Source organism: Ylistrum balloti, unplaced genomic scaffold (assembly GCF_031769215.1).
Source record: "Ylistrum balloti isolate Yb309-2 unplaced genomic scaffold, AGI_CSIRO_Ybal_v1 Utg370104, whole genome shotgun sequence".
Lineage (NCBI taxonomy): Eukaryota > Metazoa > Mollusca > Bivalvia > Pectinida > Pectinidae > Ylistrum > Ylistrum balloti.
Genome location: NW_026782129.1, coordinates 1,708,560 through 1,731,641, shown reverse-complemented (window position 1 = coordinate 1,731,641; position 23,082 = coordinate 1,708,560). Strand labels below are relative to the sequence as shown.

General features: G+C 34.3%; 1 protein-coding gene across 7 annotated transcripts in view; it reads left to right on the top strand.

Annotated features, from left to right (window-relative positions):
• Nucleotides 1-23,082, top strand: part of LOC132550060 (tripartite motif-containing protein 2-like) — a 57,508-nt gene that overhangs the window by 18,619 nt on the left and 15,807 nt on the right. The window contains exon 1 of one of the 7 annotated variants that reach the window (XM_060214065.1): nt 11,970-12,067. The exons of 5 other annotated variants lie outside the window; for them this stretch is intronic. In XM_060214065.1, the coding sequence (XP_060070048.1) occupies nt 12,012-12,067 (56 nt within the window). In that variant the 5' untranslated portion in view covers nt 11,970-12,011. Of the gene's footprint in view, nt 1-11,969; nt 12,068-15,145; nt 15,587-23,082 lie in introns of those variants that run through there. One more of the 7 variants, XM_060214066.1, reaches the window with a different exon arrangement.

Below are 23,082 nucleotides of genomic sequence, written 5' to 3'. Positions count from 1 at the left end.
TACAGTGTTCAATTAACGTATTCCCATGCTTCACTTCACATTCTGATGGCAAAGGTATGGAGAAAGTGTTGTCTGCAATTTTCGTAAGAGTTGCCCCCCTTGATTTTATATAGCGATGACCATGAAGGCCAACAATATGGGGGTCTCTTATGGATTCTATTATTTGAATGGACATTAAACACGAAAACTTCACTTCCTGTTTTATTTTGATAAATCTTTTTCTGTATGTTTTTTGTTGAATCCTATTTTTTGTCGCTAAGCTTCTTTTTATTCCATTGACAGTATTTTTTTAAAAACATAAATCTCTTGATTTCATTTTGTAACAACGAAAAACTTTGCTAATTTTGTCTCCTCGTGAGCAGACAAGGTCATTTTAAGTCAGGGCCTTCTTGTAACAGTTGATAGTTAGCTCGCTGAACATCATAAAAAAGGTTAGGTGAAGCATGAGACGCTTATAGTCAGCTGGTTGGTTGTTCGGTTACAGGTTTCCGTCTCCATAACTCATATATTTAAATGTTGTCTCACTGACAAATATCAGTGTTAAGAGTTCCTATCAATATATCTAAACCCGCGGTACCGCTATGTTCTCGAGTTTCTAACATGATTTATCGATCAGACATGATATTCTTCTCACTTTTGAAAATTATATTAAATTAATTGAAAAAAATGTGAAAATGTTATTACGAAGCAACATTGACTGGTGTAAACTTTTGATGATAAATTCTGGTTGTAAAGCATGGACGAGAAAACGATTAAGACTGGTAAAGACTTGAAATAAATTACGGTCGGCAAAAGATTATGTCATAGAATTTGTGCTGTTTAAGGTTAGGAATTGTTTTAATATCGGTGACAGTTCTGATTACGTGCTCCTAGTTTGTCATTATCTTAAAGACCTAATTATAAATGTATAGCTTATCTTAAATAGCATGTTTAAATGCTTCAACAGCTAATAGGCCTATGTAATTTTTTTCGTATTTCTTGTTATATCAGTGTTGTAAAGTGACTTAACTATACACATTATTGTGATAATTTCAAATTTGTATTATCGCGAGCAAGCGTTAGTCAACTCTTTTTTCCCCTGGGATGAAACTTATTGTCGTTGTTGATTGTATCTGGAAATTGAAGGCATGATTGGTTTATATTTTAAAAATAAATATGAAAAATTTAGATTTTGTTTCGATTTTGATGCATATAATTAATAAAGACAGCTGTATATGGAAGGGGTAATGGAAAACATCTCCTAGATGCTTGGGTTTTAATTAGGCCTGCAGCTTGAATTCTTCTCCGTGGTTTTCACACCAGGCAATACTGGTGTTACTGGTGAGGCCAAAGCGGCCCTTTGGTCACTAGCCAGACACTTAATCTCCAGACTAAATAGAAACTTCCGCTAGCCAAGGATAGAAAGGTGACCATGAGTATCCTCAACTTCTGTGACTTCTAAATATAGATATATCTATGCTTAAAATGATGATAATTATAACAGTTAATTGAATAAGCAAGCAGGTAACTGATTGGTTGTCAGTAGCCAGATATAATAACTGATCATCGACTGATCGTGAGAGTTTATTACTTTAAACCTCCAGTATACTGTAACCGTGCTTTACTATACAAAATGTGCAGTCATAATTCCACTACCATAGCCCTTCTCTATTGAAAAGCGTTTCATTTATATACATCCGAAATCCTAATGCACGAGACGTCTTTAGTTATTTTCTGTCATTCCATATCGATATATCACTTCCTTAATTCCTTAATTTCAAAACACATCCTACACAGCATCTAGGAGTTTCCTCGTCACTATCATTAAAACATGTGAAAACGAATTCTAGAAATTCCAGGGGTTAGGGTCACTTTCACTCTCTGCACCACTTGAACATGTCATGGCAAAATTGAAGGTTCCATGTGTGACACCTTGTGGACAAGACGGAAAGACTAGACTGATCCTGTGATATACATCAAACGAATATAGAGGTCGCACAACGGTATATTGTACAGGATTTGACGTGCAGTGTCGCTCCTTTGTCACTTCAGATTGAACCTATCAGCCTATGATTGGTCAGTTCTTTTTTTTTCTCCTGGAACCAATCAAATTACTTGGCTTGTGCCTTCAATTTTGCAATGACATGTTCCAGGGGTGCAGAAATTGAAAGTGGTTGTAACCCCTGGAATATCGAGTATGGTGAACACTTCGCAAATGTGGTGCATTTCTCGTTAAGGAAGTGTAAATTCAACATACGGGTTACATCACATTATGGAATCATAATGGCCCAGGAGTGAAGAGGAAAAAAAATATCTGCGGCTAGTTTCAGCAAGGGTTTAATTTTCTGACTATCGTCTTAATTTTATAACCGTATGATCAGGTTCAGAATCGCTGTCGTAAGGATATTTTTAAGTAATAGTTGTGAGTTGGGGGGGGGGGGGGGGGGGGGGGGGGGGTTGGAAAACAGTGAACCCGTTCGGTACTTTTGTTAAACGGAAGCTATAGAAATAATAGGACTACTACTAGACTTAAGGTTTAGTTTTAAATAATTCTTAAAAACGAGTCAAAAAAAGAGTTTCTTTTGGACCGTATGTAAACATCATCTCAATTTATGGAATCTTCTATGTTCACTTTTATGACAGTAATTAGGTATTCTACCGAATAACTGAAAATTTTCTGATGGTATAGATAATCAACATAAAGAAAACGAAATTCGATTCATTTGTGTACTTTAGAGAAAAACAAAGACAAATTGGCCGGGAAAACGAACATAAAATGCTTTTAATACTTAAATCTAACATGCCATGGGAAGTCTTGGTAGCTTGAAAATATTTCAAGATATTGTTTTTTTTTTAATATGAACGTTTAGGAAATTCTCACTAGTAATCCCATTTTCAAATTTAATATTATCATCATGTGAATTACGACACAAATTTTTTTTCAGTTTATTCAAATAATATCTAAATTAATATTGGTTCTGGGTGTAAGTTGACAATGCTTGGAGAAAAACACTAGGTCTGTTCGATAAGTATTTAATGAGGCTGTAGGTGTACGCTTTGATGAGACATATCTTGTAATCAGCACTTCAACGTATCGGGAAAAATTAAACATGAAAATAAATGTAACGTTCTTATATTCGTCCGTGGCAGTTTATCGGTAAGAAACTTCAGAACTAAAGATAATACCGACGTAAAAATAATTCCCGACTTTGGCGCCGGACAAAAAGCGAGTCTTTGGCCTGATTCCAAACTACAACGGTAACAGGTGCCGCAGTTGTCATTGCACTTGTTTCCCGAAAGGTGGCGCAAGGCGTCGGGGAAGAAAATGGACGAAACATGCATCGAATCCATGCAGTTGATCCGTATTCAGGCTTAACTGATGTGCTAGCAGCGGAAATGTACTGCTAGACCTTGGTTTGGGTGATCATATGGGTCCGCACCTGTTGCTTATTGTGTTGCAATGAAGTTTTCAATGTAAAACTGTAATGGCGGAAAAGAGAAATTTAAACAAACTATAATCGACATTTAATTGATATTGTAACTGTATTTTGGCGGATTAAATTTTTTAAGTGAATAAGGTTTTTATACTAAGCCGTAAGGAGTTAACACTATAACAAGCAGGAGGCAATGATTTTGGTGCTGCTTTAAACGGACATTGATAAGTAAACAGAAACCTTTACAACGTTTAACGATATCGATGTAATCAGTGAAAATGACATTACATGGCTTCTTATAAAGACAATGGCTGTTCAAGTTCTCTATCTTTCCGTTATGAATGGATTTTGGTATTATCCACCAAGGATTCACAATATTATATCTCAGGACTTTCATTAACGACCACCGATACTTGCATTTCCAAACACTAGCAGACTCGTTTAAGTAATGTAATACGTTATGTTGGCATACTATGTTCATACCCGTATTTAGACGATGAACACTCGAACCTCGTTATCTCGAACTCTTATAACTCGAACACACTGTTTAATTCGACGAATTTCGTAATCTCGAACTGGATTGACTTGAAGACCTCGTTTAATTCGAAATATTGATAGGAGTTTTCCCGTGTTCCCGGCGAGATAACGAGGTTTGACTGTATTGTAAAAAGTTAACAACCGCCAAACTGAGGATAAAGGATTGTTTCATTCTACGATTTCGCATCCTTTCATTTTCGAAAGCCATCTTCTCGTTTCGCCTTTGCTTGATCGTCCTATCGTTTTTTTTTTTTTTTTTTTTGCTTTTTGCTTCTGCATGTTTTCGTCTTTTTGTTCTCTCTCTCACCCAATCGCTTCTTTTTACATTATTGTGTCTCAATGATCGCCGTAGTGACGTCTTGTTGCATGTGATAAAGTGAAAAGAAGAAATATCGTGTATATCTCACCATTCCGATCCGTCCACGTCAACTTTGTTTAAAACCATTTTTTCTGTTGTGATACCAGAGACACACACCATGTTTGAACTGGAAGTCATTTCTATGATGCATTATGTAATTTATATCGTCTATTCAGGTGGATACCGTGTCTTTAAAGTTTTATCATCGTTTGAAAATAGTATAATATGTTTATATGGCGGAAGAAGAAACGAGACATTTCTCATAAATTTTTTAAAATTTTCTTTTAAAACACAAATGGCCGTACGATGTTTTGAAATATCTGAGACATTGTAGTTGTCAGTGTTGTTGTCGTCGTCAGATTGTTAAATGATATTTCATTCTTATATAAAAAAAAAAGAACTACATCTGCCAGGTACTGTGAACTATCACACAATTCCATATACTGTCGTTATATAGATATATAGGTATCTGAGTCTAGGATGTTCGCTGGTGTATATGATAAGTATTGAGAAGTGCTATAGGCAATCTTTCATGATGGTACTGTAGGTGGGTTTTTAAACATTCTCCCTGGTGGACTAAGATATATGTTGGTGTCATTCAGTAGTGTACTTGCAGAATTACAAAAGAAAAAAAAAACAAAAGTTACCCAATTTAATTAAACAGAAGTTACATAAAACGTGGTTGTTGTACATGGTATTAATTCAACTCGAGTTAGTGAATTTTGACTTTTTTGTTCCTGATCTAGGTATGTTTTGTTAATGATGTAAGCGGGGATGTTAGGATATGACCTGTATCGAAATGCCGCTTATTGATATGCAACAATTTCAGAAATATAAGGAAAAACTGTGTATAACAAGTATTTACAACTAATAGCTTGATTACCATATTTAAAGCGCTAGATAGAAATAAATATTTTACGTTTCAAAAACAAATTATGACAAAAAAAAAAAAAAAAACAATAATGAAATCCTTATTTCGCGTTTTAATTTCGGCAAATTTCAAAGTGTCATCCACTCAAAATGAGCTTACAGTTTATTCCGCGTGCAATTTATATGTTGCAATAATCAACTGCCGAAGCCTTAGGAACAGAATAACACTCAGCTATTGTAGTAGAAATTAGATCAGCGATGCACCTGCTCTTCCACATGTTATTAGGTTTTGGTTTTCCTAGTTCTGGGTTTCACCTTCTTTTGATCCTTAGCAGGTCATAGCATTTTATGTATTAGAAGCAGTGTTTTTATAACTGAATTCACATTTAAAGTACAATATGTATGAAGCACTGACGGGAATGTTCGCTACTAAGCTAGCAAGCAAAACAAATTTGTGAGAAGTCATGTACACTCGAGTTCACTGCATATTGCATTGATAAGAACAGTCGTTTCTGACATGAGTTCCTGCACAATCAACTTATCCATCAACATAGCACATCCACTTGTTTTCGGCTGTATATCTCTATTGGTCGGTCAACAGGTGCTAGAGCCTTTTGGAAATCAGAACATTCGCATCAGAGAAACTATTTGCTGTGGTTGTCCAGATCAGATACTTAACTGTGAGCTGTATCGCAGACATCACTTCATGGTTCAGTGGTCAAAATGCTTGATAAATTTGCAACGGTTCATTCAACAAACTTTGTTGAATTATTATTATCTTTTTTTGTTTGTTTTATAGCTGACCCGGCAACGGAATATTTACAATATGTCAGTGCCGTTGTGTACAATAAAAGTGTTCGTTATCAATTGGCTTTCAAAAAACATGCGCAAGTTGGTTTGAGGTGAAAATGTGTTTGTCTTTCCTGTAACTGTTCGAACGAGGAAATTTGTATGGAACTCCTTCTAGAATCGAATCTTTATCTCTTGTTCTTGATAAAATAGGAGTCACATGTATAAAATCGTTTTTCAACACTTTTGAATATATACTTGCATACGTAGTTTCGATATGATAAGCATTTTTGTGAAGTGTTGTTCTTGCTTTCAAATATTTACTGTCGGGCAATTCAGACAGAGTGGTCTGGATTGTCTTCCTGTATGGACTATAGACACCACGACTTGGTGGCGAGGTAAAACAAAGAACTTAATTTATTTCATGTATCTGGGATGAGTCATGTTTAGAGTTAATGAATTTGGCCGTCATTTACTCCACAAATTTTCACGTGGTGGGGATGTTTGAATAATTCCTTGATCCATTGTCGAATTATCAATGACACGAGTCCCTTCTATTTTTTAAAAAAAATGTTTTCCAACCATTTAGTTTTCTTTCATTTTAACAGCTCTATAAGATGTTTTGAGATTTCGAGTTTTGTTATATAGACAAAGGACCGAACTACAGCATTTCAAATTAAGTAGTAGCCCCGGAAGTTATATTATCCAAATCGTAAAGGGGTTCATTTCTTCAATATTTCTACAAATACATTAAACATAATATCATACACATGATGGTCGTTATATTATATCTAAAATCACACCGCTCAGTGTGTAACACATGTATATATTACAGTTAAGTAAACTGACACGCTTGTCATATCTTATTAGGGTCCCTATATAGGTGTCTTGATCTACAGTTGAGCAAGTTTCGTAAAAACGTCAACAGATACTGATGTCAATTGTATGTGTACATAAATACCGAATTAATCTAGCCCGGAACGACAGTGATAGAAAACAGATGACGGTACCTAAATAACAGGCAGGTGATGTAAACGTCCCGAATGTGGTAGAGAGTTCGAACTTTCTGGCAGAAGTGTTGCTCGCACGCACGTTTACACGTGCTTTCTGAGACAGAAACTATATACACAAGAGGTATACTTGACTTCTGAGCACTGTTATGACGTAAACACACGTGCGCCACTGATTTATTTAGAATCCTTGCAAAGTATATATTATTTATTTATTACGTCGATTTTTACAGAAATATATTTGTTGTTTAATTTTTTCAACGACTAGATGACTGTTAACCATATCACACAACGATAATTGTAAAACACCGACAGTGCACCCAAAATGGACCCCATGTTTCCCAAAATGTTTTCCCGATGCACTTTAATCCTGACGGAAGCGCTAGACAACAATCCTATGATGTAGTGACGTGTCGCAAAGTACTGCGCAGAATATCTACCTTGAAAATAATATGTCAGATACGTTGAATAATTGGCCTGTTTATTACATCATCTTGCAAGTCTGATCTGATGGATCATCAGCTCCTAACCACAACATGAATTTAACAAAAAAAAATTTTTTTTTAAATACTGCATAGTATGATGTTAAAAGTGAAAAAAGAATATAATTCATCTTAGGCCCTTAGCTGTAGGAAGCAGTTAAATTCATGTCTTGGCTCTTTGTATCTAACTCTAAATATCTATCTAAAGGGTTGCTTACTTGTGTGTCTTTTGTACTGTCTTTGAAACTTACGTCGAGAAAAAACCCATTAATTTACTGTTTAAATATTTTTTACATTATTTCTGACGTTAATCATAAACTGTGAGTTATAACTATTATAGTAGATATAGAAATGTGATTATACATTGATGTATACAAACTGTGTCTGTGATGATCAACATAGAACATTTCCACTCTGCGTTAATACCATTGACGGAGATAATATTCAGGTCTTCTTGTCTTATATGCGGATATTATTGTAGATATTCTACAAAATAAGGGGTAGGGGTTTTGCAGACTACTATTTACAAGTATTTATAGGAATTGTTTAAAGATACGTTCGTCAAGAAAGTCTTGTAAACATCAGAATTATCTAGCAATGATATATCACAAATACTGTAAATAATGGATTTGATCTTCATGACGTTTGTAGAAATGCTTATTTCCCTATTTCAGGATAAAGTAAATATTGATATTATATTTTCAATATTGCTATATTCGCCTGTAGTATTGGTAATGTGTGCTGTAGGTATTTTGTAGGCTACTACATACTTAGAAACATTGATAGCAATTAATCAAAATACGTTTATTGCAACCATAAAAGTTCTCGAGCAAAGATGTATCACAAAATTTGCGAACTATGGAGTTGATCTGTATAGTGTTTAAGTAAAATAAAAAAATTCTGATCTGCCTGAAGTTTTAATGTGTCTATACTTCAACAGGAACGCGAGCAGTGCTGCAGAGCTGGATATCCTCAAAGCGCGCTAAAATTATCACAAGATGAAATTAGACTGATACCACCACCAAGTCATGATCACAGAGGAACTAAATATACAGCACCAGCAACCCATTCGTGTGTGATGTTACAGTCCAAAACATTGGCATAGCATTTTATCATTAACAGTTGTTTGAGGAAAGAAAGTTCATAATATCACAGGATATAATTGTTAAACAAATATATTTTACTGATTTTTAACAAAAGTAGTAACGACAGTCATGTCACGACGTTACATTCTCCAGAAGTCCTATGCCAATGATGTTGATTTTGAGAGACTCGAATGGTTCTGGTCTGTGTTTATCGACCTTCGCTCAGAAAATACCCTTCTAGACCTAAGAACATTTCCACATCATATACAGTACCATATCCTAGATTCTCTTGCAGTGAAGTCTTTTCTTTACATCAAAGGCGAAGGACGTAAGCAAATACATTGCCAAACACCATTTTAGAGATCATTATGTGAAAGAAACGAATGTTCGGTTGAAATAGATAGAAGACAGATCTGGAAAAGAATTGTGGTTCAGAATCGATCACACATTCGTCTATTTTCTGTTCGGATAACGATTTCAGTTGCAGTGTCTGCCATTACAAAAGACATTATGTTATTTTCATAGTTTATTAATTTGAAGTTGGAACACTGTCCAAAGTCACATTGATACTGACAACATTATGATAATGTCTATTACCATGGCCACGCGAGAGTGACTTTTAAAACTCCGAAGATAAACCTGTACATAAATATGAATATTCACCGCCAACAAAACGAGTTAATGTATATTGAATGATAATTACAAATATCTCGCTGCCAAAAAGTCTTCTTTGATGATTAATTTGTCAGTAATTGAATTCGAGGAATGTAATGTTACATCCTTTCTTCCATAATTAATACAATGACGTATTATGAGGTCAGTGCTCTAAATTGTAGACCCAGATACATCTGTAGAATCGGTTTTACCTAGCGCGTGCTCCCAGCGCGTGATGTATATAGCACGGTTCAGTCACCTTTATCAGTTATCTGCTCTATTATACGGTTCATTGACCTTTCCTTTTTATCAAATTATACGAGAATTTCTATTTTTAGATTTCCATTTTATTGACATGTCATTCAGTTTAGCGATAGCAATCATGTAGCTTGTGTATTATTGTGTCTGAAATATGTTTAAGAAATTAGAAAACAAAAGTGATTGTCATTTATCAGACAAACATAATAATGAGACTTCAAGAGCTGATTGGTGCCACCATTGGTTTTTGAAACGATATCTAAATCGAAGTCTGTAATTTAAGTATCATAAGATCTTTCAGAATATTCGTTCTGCAGCTTGTATGTAAAAAAGGCAACTCGCAGTACTGATATTTACTCAGTTCCATGCAATATTCGAATACTGTAGACCTTATGACCTCAGATTAAAAAGACGAACGAGATATATGCCAAACAGAATTGATTTCAGGTACATAATGTTTATTTGATTATTCGTTTTCTTTGATCTTAAGTAATTGTCAAATACGTTTGAAAACGGTGTCCATAGATGGGACATGTAATTGATATTGTTTTTAAATTATCTGATATATGGAAATTACGAAATTCATTGGTTTATGGGGCTAGAGCACCTTCCCGTCTTGATTTTGACTTTTATTTCGATCACCTTGGATTTTCCTCAGTCGCCTTCAAGGCTTCAACATTTAGGCCCTTGGCATCACTACTTACGAGTGCTAGAAATCGAATTAGCTGTATAATGCAGTTTTCTTAATTGTTCAGCTCTACTGTACGTAACTCTATTGGTATAGAAAGAAAGATGATGTTCACTTGTGTGTCCTTTGTACAATTATTGAAATACTATTTCACTAGAATATCATTACTTAGACATGGTATATTGATATTGACATCGTAACTAGGTCTATCCGCCTTATAACGAGTCAGACAAAATGTGCCTGGTGTCTATTGTAAAAGATAATTTCAATCTGAGAATAGACATTTTAATATAATATGGCAATTGTTTAGAATTCAAATATGTTATAGACAGGGTGTTAATACTGTGGCCTATATATAAAATTATCAGGAAAGACTGTTGCATTCATTGATATACAAGGATGGATTATCTTCCAACAACCACCTGTTTCTTCAATGTTGTTTACATTCACTACGCTGACGAACGAGATTGGGCGAAATATAACTAGGTCTGGGCCTTAACCAAAACACCTACAAAACAATACGTGTTGTGTATTGATATTAATAGCAGGCTTTGTCCCAACCGGGAGTAGAAACATACATCTTAATTTATATTATGCCAGTCACTCAATCTCGGTCTTGTACTTGTTGATATAAATATTGTAAACTGTCTGTCATTAGAATTTACTGTGATTTTTGTTAAACTCTCTTTTCAGACAGCCTTTTAAAAGTGCATTTTCGGCTTTCATTTCAAAGGTTTATCATGAAATGCATCCGCTACATTTATGTCAATATTTCTTGAATGAAATTTAATTGACAAGATATGATGTATATTATATATAATTTTTATTTCAGTCACGTTTTTATCCATAGCAACACATGTAAACAATACCCTGGTTGAATGCATGCTTTGGTTGTCTGTCCTGCTTCATTGACATGTTTCAAATATATTAAACCTCTTTTCAGACTTTGAATGACGTCACGATAAGAAATTAATTAAGAGAAAGCGATAGGTAAGTGATTCCTCAGCAATAGACTTTGATATTAACATTGTTTATATATAGCAATGATTAACATATTAGAAACATACCTGTATAATAGATACTATTTATAGCTAATATGCATGGAATGCCGATGTGATATAACTTTATATAATTATATGCACCTTTGTGGAAAGATAAGTTAAAAATATTCATAAGGTAAGTTGTTTGAATAATATCACTAAATAAAATAATTTAGTTATTATGGAATAGCCTCTATCATAGAGGAAGGTTTCATACAAAAAACTTGAAGATTTTAAAGCTTTACAACATGTATGAACAATTCAACCTATTCAAAGGATTTCTTTTAAGGGTTTATAATCAATCCACTTTAGTGTGAAACAAACAACTTTAATTATTGAATGTAAAAAGAAACTAGAATATTTTTTCTGCAAAAGCCTTCCGCGCCAGATTTTTTTTCACAGAAAAGTAAAATAAATGAGAAGATCTTACTGTGTTAAAAATGAAATATAGGTGTTTTGCAACTTTATCGCCTCTTCCACTCAACTCATACTGAACTTCATTGATAACACACACGGTCTGTAACCCAAATAATGTATTACTTATTATGACTATGAAATATGAAAAACAGATTTTTAGGATTTACCTGACCCTCGACATGACTCATGTAAAGTATTTACACAGATGAATGATGTAAACATGCAATTCCTCAGGAGGGGGTCACGTTAGGAAGCACTCCCAAGCAATCAGCTGGTGATGCCATACAGCATCGTTTGTGTGTGTATCATTGTCCGAGGAATGTTAGCATTGCGTAGGTAGACTCGGTTATATTCATGTAGTTATAAACCTGTTGTATACGAAAATCTGTCGTTGAGAGGAAATAACCGACATGAAGTCTAAACCAGCAAACACGACGTTTAAATCTGACAATTCAGAATCACCGACGTAAGTAATACAATTTTTAAGTCTTGAAATTGAACATAATTTCAAAAGTTTATGACATATTGTTTTTACTTTTATGAATTCAAATAATTACACGTTATTTTTGTCTTCACTTCCTAGAATTTTTAGCTGGTTTAAAGACACATCTCTTGACAAAATAGGTGCTGCTATCGTATTGTAGCATATCAATAAAATAATTTAGTACTTCCAAAATATAACAAGCATTGGTTCAATTCTCTTTCATTAGTCCAGAAATTTTATTTCAAGTTGGGAAATGGTGTTGGATGGGTAGTTTATGCCTGCGGGATAACCGTATCACACATCCCTAATGTATCAACATTACGATTAGCCTATTCAACCGTCAACAATCATTTGATCACTTGCACGTGCATGCTTCACCTATTCGTTTTTTTTTCGCTATACATTGTTGGCAACTATTCTGACGGAATGTGAATAGATTGACAATAACAATGATCAATATAGATTTTCATAAACATTTTACGTTGTTATATCCTTATGCCCAATAATACAGTTTTTCTTAAAGCTCATAAATATCTTATAATTGTTATCTGTCATCATTGATTAAAGCTAATCACAAAGTTCTGATTATGACGCTGACGATACCGAACGTAGCATTGCACTAGTTTTAGCCAAACCTGCACTTAAGTAAGGTAATATTAAGTACCGATCTGTCATTATATTGTGCATTAATTTGATTGGATAAAATACAGACCGATATGTGGTGTTTGATCCTATGACAACTCATGAAACATGGAACTCAATTTGATAAAACGGAATGCATCACCCAATCAAACAAAGCATGTTACCCTTATACGTGACGTCATTTTTAGCAGCAAAAATAATGAGTCAGATGAAAGATCATAAGAATGTTAAAGCTCTGGAACATTGTCAAGGTAGATCAGAATAAAGAAAAAAAATATTTGAATGATACGTAATGTAGTTTAACACAAATACTGGAAAGAAAATACCTCCATAAACGGTTTATTTATTCATGCGTGTGAAAATCTTAGCGATGCTTAACTTCGTGTGTGGTATTTGTTTAAGCTGAACATCCATAGATGATTATAAGAAGGCTTTCAGGTCAGTTTCTAAGATTTCCTCAGAAATCGTATATATACATATGTACTTAACTTCACTTTTCTAATGATCTCACCCACCCAATTCAACCGTAAAGAATTCTTTCATAAGATTAAAGGCAAAAGGTTCAAAAAGAATTTGGGTGCAACTTTTCTTTTATTCATTGTGGTGTGGTAGCCTAATTGTACCCAGGAAGTATATAGGGCAATATTTTTCTCTGGTGTACGTTGAGGTACGTTTTACCACGTAAAATAGTAAATCATTCATGCTATTTTCTCCCATACTTCACCGATGAATTGTTTTATCTGGTAAAGAGAGGAGGGGGATGGAGGAGATGAATATGATTTATCTACATAAGGACGGTCATCCTACAGACACCTTTATTCGAATTCTGTCTTCACCTCACCACCGGATAACGTTATCACCCGATATAGCGAACACCATAGATTCTTACAAAATGTTGTGTTTCTATGCAATATTGTTGATTAATTAATGTACAACGCAATCTGATTGTAGAACTTGAATTGAAACTATCATTTCCTTTTCAAACTGAAATGATAATGTTGAAACGTATCTATATACAAATATGTATTACATGTTATGTCGATTGAATAAGCCGTTTTGATATAAGAATGCAATAATAATATAAGGTGCTAATAACATGTGACCTAGAAATGTTTATTTGAAACTCAAATGGAATACCATTTATGCTGATATTATTTCTCTAGTTCTATATAATATATATCAAATATATATCAAATGTCAGTACCACGAATTCCACATCGAGTGGAAGAAATCATAAATACCTTGATATTCGATTTCAAAGAATGGCAATATAAAGGCAATACGTTTTGGTATCACAAATATAAAAGACATATTATGATAAGATGCTAGAATGTAGCACCATGGTATGGTAGTAAAACCTTAATCTTAACCGATACTATGATAGAAATACTGTTGCCTTGGTTTCATTTGGCAAATGAAATAAAGAAAGATCGGAACCCTGTTACAGAATGTGAATTAAGAATACCAGCGTGGTTTCTCGGTTTTTTGTTTACAATACATACCAATACATTTTAAGATTATCGTTTTTTTTCTACAACCAAACGTCGATATTTCTGAAAACTTAAACAAGTAATCCTTCTGTAACTACTGATTTCATGTCGTGCTCTCCGTCGTAGACTTTTTTCTGACGATATAACATTTTCAAGCAGTCCGCCATGACCTACTTTTAAGTGACGTCACGACGTAATAAAAAGCAATGGATTCGTTTTTTTTTCACTTAAGATATAAACGTAATTTTCCTACAGACGATTGTTGACTCAATAAGAGTAAATATGAACATATGACACTTAAATCGTACTTTTTTAAACAAAGCAGTTAAAACATATCGGAAATATCGATGTTAAGTTCCATCAGCTTCCATTCTATTATGAAATGGGACTCCGGTTCTGGTATATATTTTTTATCTGCTAATAGAAACATAAGTAACTGTGATTGAATCAACATTAACCGAGTTCAATATAACAGGAATATCTTCTTCTATTCTTGTATTGGAGAATGTCATCGTTCAGAATTAACTACTTTGGTCATTATCATAATTGGTAAATTTAGCGTTTGTTATTTGTATAACTCTCAATATCCAATATATCGAAAAGAATTTATTATATAAACGTACTACTTTTACTGTGAAAATAAGTTTCTGATAATGATTGAAGAATCTCTGGCAAAATTGTGTCCTATTTATTATTTTGTACACGAAGGTACACATACATATCAGGGCGGATCACATATGCTTATGATGTGGCGTCACTTACTACACTATCCATCAAGACTATAACGTGCCCTTTGCATATGTTTGCTACTAACATTGAGGGACTAGATAACCCCCTGCTGGGGCCCCTCCACACGTCAGTACCATCGTAGATATGACCCTCCATGGGTATACTTATTTCAACACTCGGATGAGACGTGGCTATACAATCTTTGCCAGTCTCATACTAACATTCTTCCTAATAGCAAGTATTTTCCTCTCTCTCCATTTGCCATACCACCGCCATTTTATTTTGTGCGCGTGCAGTGCTGGTGAGGTGGTAGATATAACAGACAAAATGGCTGTGGTATAGCGTGAATCATCCCTACCATATACATGACTAAGTAACGAGTGTTGTTGGTGTGTTTGAGCTAACGGAGATAACCAGAAGGAGTGTTTTATCTTTGCTGCTCCGGGACTTCATCTTTCGTTATACACTCCAAAGAGCAAAACCTTACGAAGTGAAATATCCATCAGAGCGCGGCAATATACATTGCCGTCGCAATGGAATAAACAGGGGCAGGGTTTAAAAAAATTAATCCTGCTCCTAGGATTGTTTGAACTTTAAAAATGGACGACACGGATATTATTCAAAAAATTGGAAAGAAAAGGTAGGTTGATATACTGCTGATAAACTTTTACTGTCGACTCTTTGGAAAATTGTTATGTAACAATATATAAGCAATGCCTTCTGTGTTTTAAAGATAAAAGTTCACGTTTACTAGACATGAACATTTGGCAACAATTTTGTGTTGTAAAAAATAACCCAAATGTTCAGAAGTCAACTAACAGAACACACTGGAATGCTCTTTTGATTTACAGACTCCTTTCAGGTCGGTTTTCTGGTATATACATTAATGGTCCTAGTTCATAGTTGAATCAACACATGGAGATTTTGTTCAAATCTGAAACTTCAACTTAATTTTAAATATTGAACTGATGATAATTCGGTGTTTAAATCAAATTGGTTTATTATTTGATTGATGTATCGATTTCTTTCTTTATTTTTGGTTTACTAAAATGACTACAATAAATGATTGGTTAAAATATTATAGTCATCAGGAGCTCTTTATTATATCAGAAACATATTATTCCAAACACACACTAATGGAAAACGCCTATCAATAACATGAAAGCAATAGAAGTAGTATATGACAAATAATAAATAAAACTGCATCATAAAGTTGTTTTATCCTTCTAGGACTCAGCAGTATTGAGTCAGAAAGTTTGAGAATTAGGCGACTAAGGAAGAAAAAATCGACTTGATGTATCATTTTAGTTTCTATTAGAAATTCGTTTCATTAGCAAAATATCTTGGATGGGTTGGCATCATTTCCGACCGGATGTGGGCTTTTACTGAATATTCTGTGGTTTTAATTAACATTTTCTGACATTTTTTGTAATGTTGCGGTTTCCTCAGAAATGTTCTACGAAAACTGATAGGGTGATATTGATTTGCTTACACAATAACGAATTTCGTTTAAAATATGGCATGTTATCAAAATTATAAATATATGTATGTTTTCATAGCCATTGCCAGATGAGTGCCTGTTTCCAGTGTACTTTAGCATTTGTCGGTTCCAACGGAGCAACTTATCTCCATAGAACTGTGTGAAATCTCTTCAGTCAGATCACTAAGTCTATGTATGTGTTTGTTATCTCCCCTGTTAACCAATGTAGTAGATGTTTATGTTGTTGTCAGGTCTTTCCCAAATATTTCTTGCGATATTTTATTAAACGTCCTTGAATTTGGTGTTTTGTAATAGTCCTTTGGCAAAAAGTAGATTTACATTTATATCTGTATCTTGTAACAAAACTTTATAGATGCCCAGAATTCGTTTACCAATTTACATGTAACTAAATACTTATTCACTTGTCTAAAATCTAATTATTTTTTATTGAATGATGTTTTAGTCAAAATAACGAAATATTTGTATTTGTGTCTCAAATTTCCATTAACCAAAAGCCTACGGTGCTAAGTATTGAGTTAAATGTAATTTCGCCTCCCTCGATCATAGCAAAACATTCAAAGTGCATGGATAATTTCCATGTGTTAAAAAAATCTGCTAGTCTATTTTTCGGATATGGATTTTTTCTGAAATAGACTTAAGATGTTGAAAGTCTTGCCCTGTTTTGTGTAATCGCACAGCTTGCCAATCGCTATCTGACATAATCCACGCATACGAATTTCCGGTATTCTGGTCGTGTTTTGAAGAGCATGCCTGAATAGAGAGGAAAACACGTGTACACGTATTTGCAAATTATTTAAAATATGAACCAACCACAACTGCAGTTTATCGTTCCTAAAACACCTGTCAGACTCGCAATGAGAAAGGCGTTCGTCAAACAAAAGCCAACCTTCATACCACTTGTGTAGCTCACACCTGTTCTTCATATCTTCGAATACGTGATGATTAATAAAAAATTGCGGAAATTGAACAAATTTAAAAGATTTGGCTCGGACTAAAACTTAGAATTGGCCAGACCCACCGCGTGCAACGAAAGAAAATTATTCTGTAATGGGGAAGGTTATTACTTCCTATGACGTCACGTTCGGGTTTCTGGCAGATGGCAGTCCTGGTATATCGATACTTCTTTGGGCTTGTAGGGGATATAGAGGGAAGATGTGTTATACAGTGCAAACACACTAGCCCAAAATAGCCGAGACATGGTCTGATAACTACTTTACATATTGGCCCCTATGATTAGCAATCTTTCTCTCTCTCTAGTGCTGCCTGGTGACTGTTCGATCGCTGTTGCTCACTTGTGTTGGTAACTAAGGGTCAAATGAAACCATTCAGAATGTCTAACCTTAGATACAGGTGAGATTATAGAGAAGAATGTAGTCCGCTTATAGTGTATTTATAAGTTACATGTTGGTTTGGCTTTTGTAGGCTTTATGTAGTTAAACTTCATTTTGGCTTGAGTCTGGCGCTTTTTAGTGGTGTTATCTACCGTAGGATGGATCAAATGCTTCATTCTTTTGTTTTTATTCCATGAAAAAAAATCAGGTATTAGAAAGAATTTCCTTGAATACTACCTGGCATAACAGTGATAAAATCTCACCTGCCTGAAATTACACGTGGAATTTCTCTTTAATACTTATCAATATTTTTTTTTTCAATTCGAGTTTCTTGTTCGGTGCATTTGCTCATTCGGCCATTGATAAATAGCTTGAGACGGCTCTGTTTCTGCATCAAACTTATTGCGGTTGATTGTAGTGGGAATGTGTTTCTTTGTTATCTGATGTGAAAATTTGATAGAAATGTCAATTGAAATGTTGACAAAATTGTGCGAGAATAACGAAAACGTATTACAAACGTCAGTTCACACAGTATGGGAATATCTTTGTAGCTTGTCAGAGACAGTTGATGTCCTTATTAGCTCTTTGCCTCCTGTTGATGAATGTGTACAGTTTGAAGCCGTTCAATGAAATTGTGTAGACTTTTTTATTGGCTGGATTGTGAAAGGATCATTGGTGCCAGCAAGTGTCTGGCAAATTATAAAATATTGTGATGCAATCATACGAGGTCGTTAGATTTGCCAAACAAGTCTCGTGATAGTACAGATCAACTTCTTAAGTGGTTATAGTATCGGTGTGAAAACCTGTCTGTTAGATACGCTTCGTTAAAAGTGATTACGTAAATGTGAAGTCAACCGGGACACGCAGACACTCTTGATTGCAACCTTTGAACAAAGTCTGTACTACAGGAATAAAAAATTAAAGAATATAATTCCATTGCCAAACAGTGGAGGACAGTATGAGCATGCGATCATAATTCTGTTAGATAATCAAAATAGAGTATAGATTAGGCATTGGTAGTTTTCCAATATCCTTCTCACCAGACCACAAATACATGTAATTATAGATGTCACGCGCTTATTGTCTGCCTATTGTCATAGAGATACACTTGGCAGTCTCTTGATTATCATGACGTCTCTGTCAACTGAGCCAGTCTCTAGCATTCTTAGTTTTAGTTTCTAAAATACATATCTTCCAAACATTACGATCAAAAGGCTTGCGACTAATTTGTTAGAGGAATGTAATATAAGCATTTTAGATATCACGCCACAATACCCAAATTCATTATGTTTTCTGACAGAAAACTTACCTTTCAAGGGCTCTATCAACGTGTACCCTTGATTAATACATGGTTTGGTGTATGTCTGGACGTGTTCTATAGGATTATTGCTCTGATTACTACGATGATTCTATTAAAACCACATGTACAAGCACATGACATGTGATACCAAGGGGAAGGTCATAACTATACACAACCTCGTAGTCTGTTGCTCTGTGTCTGTCATGTAATCTGAAATATCCCTCCCTCCTCCCGACCCCCTTCTTACTAATAAAACATGTTACCACTTTGGATGTATGTGATGTACGTATGGCCAAAGAGGAAGTTCTAAGTAGACATTATGTAATATATATGATAACCTTATTTATATAAAGGATATCTTATATAGAATATGAAGTGACTTTGATACGTATTTATTGCGCAGTACTATGGTAAATATATTGATTATCAATAATCAGCTTACCAAATTTCTTTGATTTTGTACAAGACACTAAGTGTTGATTTGTCAGGATTCATATATGTATGGAGCACATGACATTGTATTAAGTGCAAATAGCCCCTGCTCTACCTTGGCATTTTATAGAACATGAAATTAATGAATATCATTTGAATCTGAAGAATTTTAAATAATCCTCTCACCTTGTCAGTATTTTTTTTCTTTAAAAATCTATTAATCTAGACATTGATAAAACAACATTTTTAATACCAAAAACAGCAATAAAAAATCACCATTTGCTGTTTGTCAATTTTTTCTCTGAAAATCACTCAAAGAACGAAGTAAATTTACCTTCATAGGTGGCTTTTTTATAGATGTTAAGTTATTTCATATTCTAGTATGTATGGACATAAAACCAGCGACACTAATATGCTTATACATACGGGTGCTATTTCAGGCAGGTGTGACTGAACACTTAGGAATTCGTTTCTAGAAAGAATTTTCTTTGATGATGCCATGCTCTAGTGTATAGATTCTGAATTCAAAATAAGATCTCCTTTAAAATAAAAAAACACCATTTTTTAGGAAAACGTTTTTATTGCAATATATTTTTGCATTTATGAATTGATAATCAAATTGTCAACCTCCATTGATAAAATGCATTCAAAGAACGTTTTGCCCTTCTCGTACAGTCAATCATGTTCAAGCACTAATTTGCTAACATATACAAAATATGTATGTCAGATAATTATTCAATGACGTCATAAGTTCAATCTTATCATTGCTAGTACTAGAACGCCGTGCATTTCTTTCAGTTTATAAATAAATCCTAACGTTACCCTTTGCTTTAAGATAAACACTTATCTTGTTCCAGAAATAGATTCGTTGAGCTGTATTTTTTTCACAGATATAATAAACTTGTCATTGCACTTACACTATTTCAGGTCTGAAGATTACATTTGACACTTTGTGATCGAAGCTGTGAAATGTAATATGTTAGCTTAGCTTATAGAAATATGCAATATAATATCAAGTTGATTATCTGGAACTTAATTGTTAAGAAATTCTCATTCTATAAAATAAACAGTTATTTTTGTACTTTCAGTTTTAAAATTTGAATAATAATACAAAAAAGACAAGACATATAGATAATTATTTTTTCATGCTAACCGGTTACACCCATGATGGGGTTAATCATTCTTCATGGGTTAGTCATGGGGTTAGAATCGCGCTGTACATGTGGCTCCAAGAAACCAATCTACCGACCATCAACGGGAACACCATCTGGTCTTTGGGCTGAAATCATTCAGCTTATGACAGGCTATATACAAGGTCGCTATATTTTCATATTAAAAAGTAAACAAGTCCGACGGATCCTGTGGATTATGATGCCGAAGCATTTTGATACAAATGTTGTAGGGATAAATTGCAAGCGTGGCATGTCTAATAAGATGGTTTCATAAGTCTGGCCCTAATTTTAGAACTGGATCATTCCTACTTTGATTGACCAAGATTTACACTGTGTTTTTTTTTAAAAGAAATAGAAATAATTACCCTTCAGGAACACCTTGTCTTATCCTCTTTGAACTTGCGCAAGGATACACATTTTTTTTATCATTGTTTCATCAATTTGGACATGTCGGTATATTCTTCATTTACATCTTATTTTGGATTGGGTACTAAATACAAATATGCAATATAAAATGATGATATCTTAAAATAATTTTGTGGTTGTTAAAAAGAGGAAGAGGTCAGATGGTTATTCTACTGAGAGGAACTGATAACGTCAGTGTATTAGTGAATGTAAACTTTCATCTATTCCACAATATTAGTTTAAATCTAACAGTATGAATTCATATGAGATGATTATGGCATTTTATAAACACCAATAACGTTAATTTATTAATAAATAACTTTAATATAAGTGTTAACATCTGACAACGTTAATTCTGTTGATAGGAATTCAAAATATATTCTTCAACAAATCGTGTTACAATTGTCAGTCTAACTTGCTTCTTGTAGCTACCAGAAAAATACAGATTTCCCTATGTTGGTGATTTTGTATATGAATAGGTGATACCATAATTAACTCTCATTAGCTATGGTATCATGATAGCCTTCTGTATGTAAGACCGGCCGTGATTCGATTCTCAGTACCCTCAGACTTGTTGCACGTACCAAAGGAAAGGTTACATGCAGATGTAATGTTCAGACGGTGGCCTTGATTACATGACGTCACATGTTGCGTAGTGATACAGACTATACAAGTAGTTAATCACTGTCAAAGACTTCATCTCGCTGGTGGTACATTACTCACTGTTGACCTTGGTCTAGAATAAAAGTTCTGTTGTCTGATTGCGATGGATGCAACATTGCTAGATTATGCAAAGCTGGTTGTTTCTGTCTCTTTGAACACATGTCAAATAGTAAATATACTAACAGAGTTAATGTATGAACACCGCGTTTGAAACATTATCAACATTATTACTTAATTTTGTAATAGAAAGTAGTAATGAAAATGTCCGACTTCACTAAAGTCTGAACTAGCACTCGTCCGCTGTCTAGGTGGGTACTTCAATGTGTAATAAAATGGACATTTCAGCTTGTCGAGACAATTAAGGTGACCTTTATCTTCGAGTCTATTGCTTTACCAGTCTTCAACAGCCATAACCAAGGTTTGATATCTCACCAGAAACATTATAGTCTCCTATAGCTCCGTACCTAGCGTGTGTAACAGGCAGGACGATGACAATACTATGCCCCCATTAGGGCTCGAGATAGTGACCTTTAACTCTCGATGTGGAAACTTTACTGCTTTACCTAAAGAATGTTCCCCACATGTCCAGTCTAGTAAAGTGTCTTGAACTCTATGTTCCTACATAATAGCCAGTATACATGGTTTGATGTCAAGTTAGTGCTCCAAAATACGATATTAATGTTTCTAGACCGTACAATACAGAACTGAAACACTCTTATCTGTTTAATTCAATGAGGCTTTGCAAACGAAAGAAACGGTCATTATCTTTCAAATTATTAGAAACCTTTTCTATAAACATTGGTTTGGATTTTTTTTAATTCACTACATGAAACTGCATTACGACACTTTAAAACAAGGACAATATTTAGATTCATTGATACTTTATAGCAAACGTTTAACACATACAGCTAAAAAGAACTATTTGAGGGCGAAACGAAACCAACTCTCACTTTTATGGACAGCTTGATTGCTAAACGATGGTAAATAAACGCTATTTGTTCCATTCAGAACTAACTGCCCGTTAAACTCTGTACTATACTGATACAGTACCTTACATCTAACTTGTTCCCATTACCACAAAGGGGTCAGGCTGAAGTCGCTTGTGGAATCCTATATCTATGATCATTGAATCAAAGGTTGTTTGACTCTAACCTGTGTTCGCAAGCATACCTAGAAACTCATTACAGCATGTTCAGCTAATTACGTTGAACAAAAGCCATATTGCTTTGGGTCAACATAAGTCCAGTTTCACACAAAGAACAACCAAGCCAGAGGTCATACAGGGCCAGACACCATAGGAAGCGTGATGATCCTTTGTTTGGCGCAGGGTGA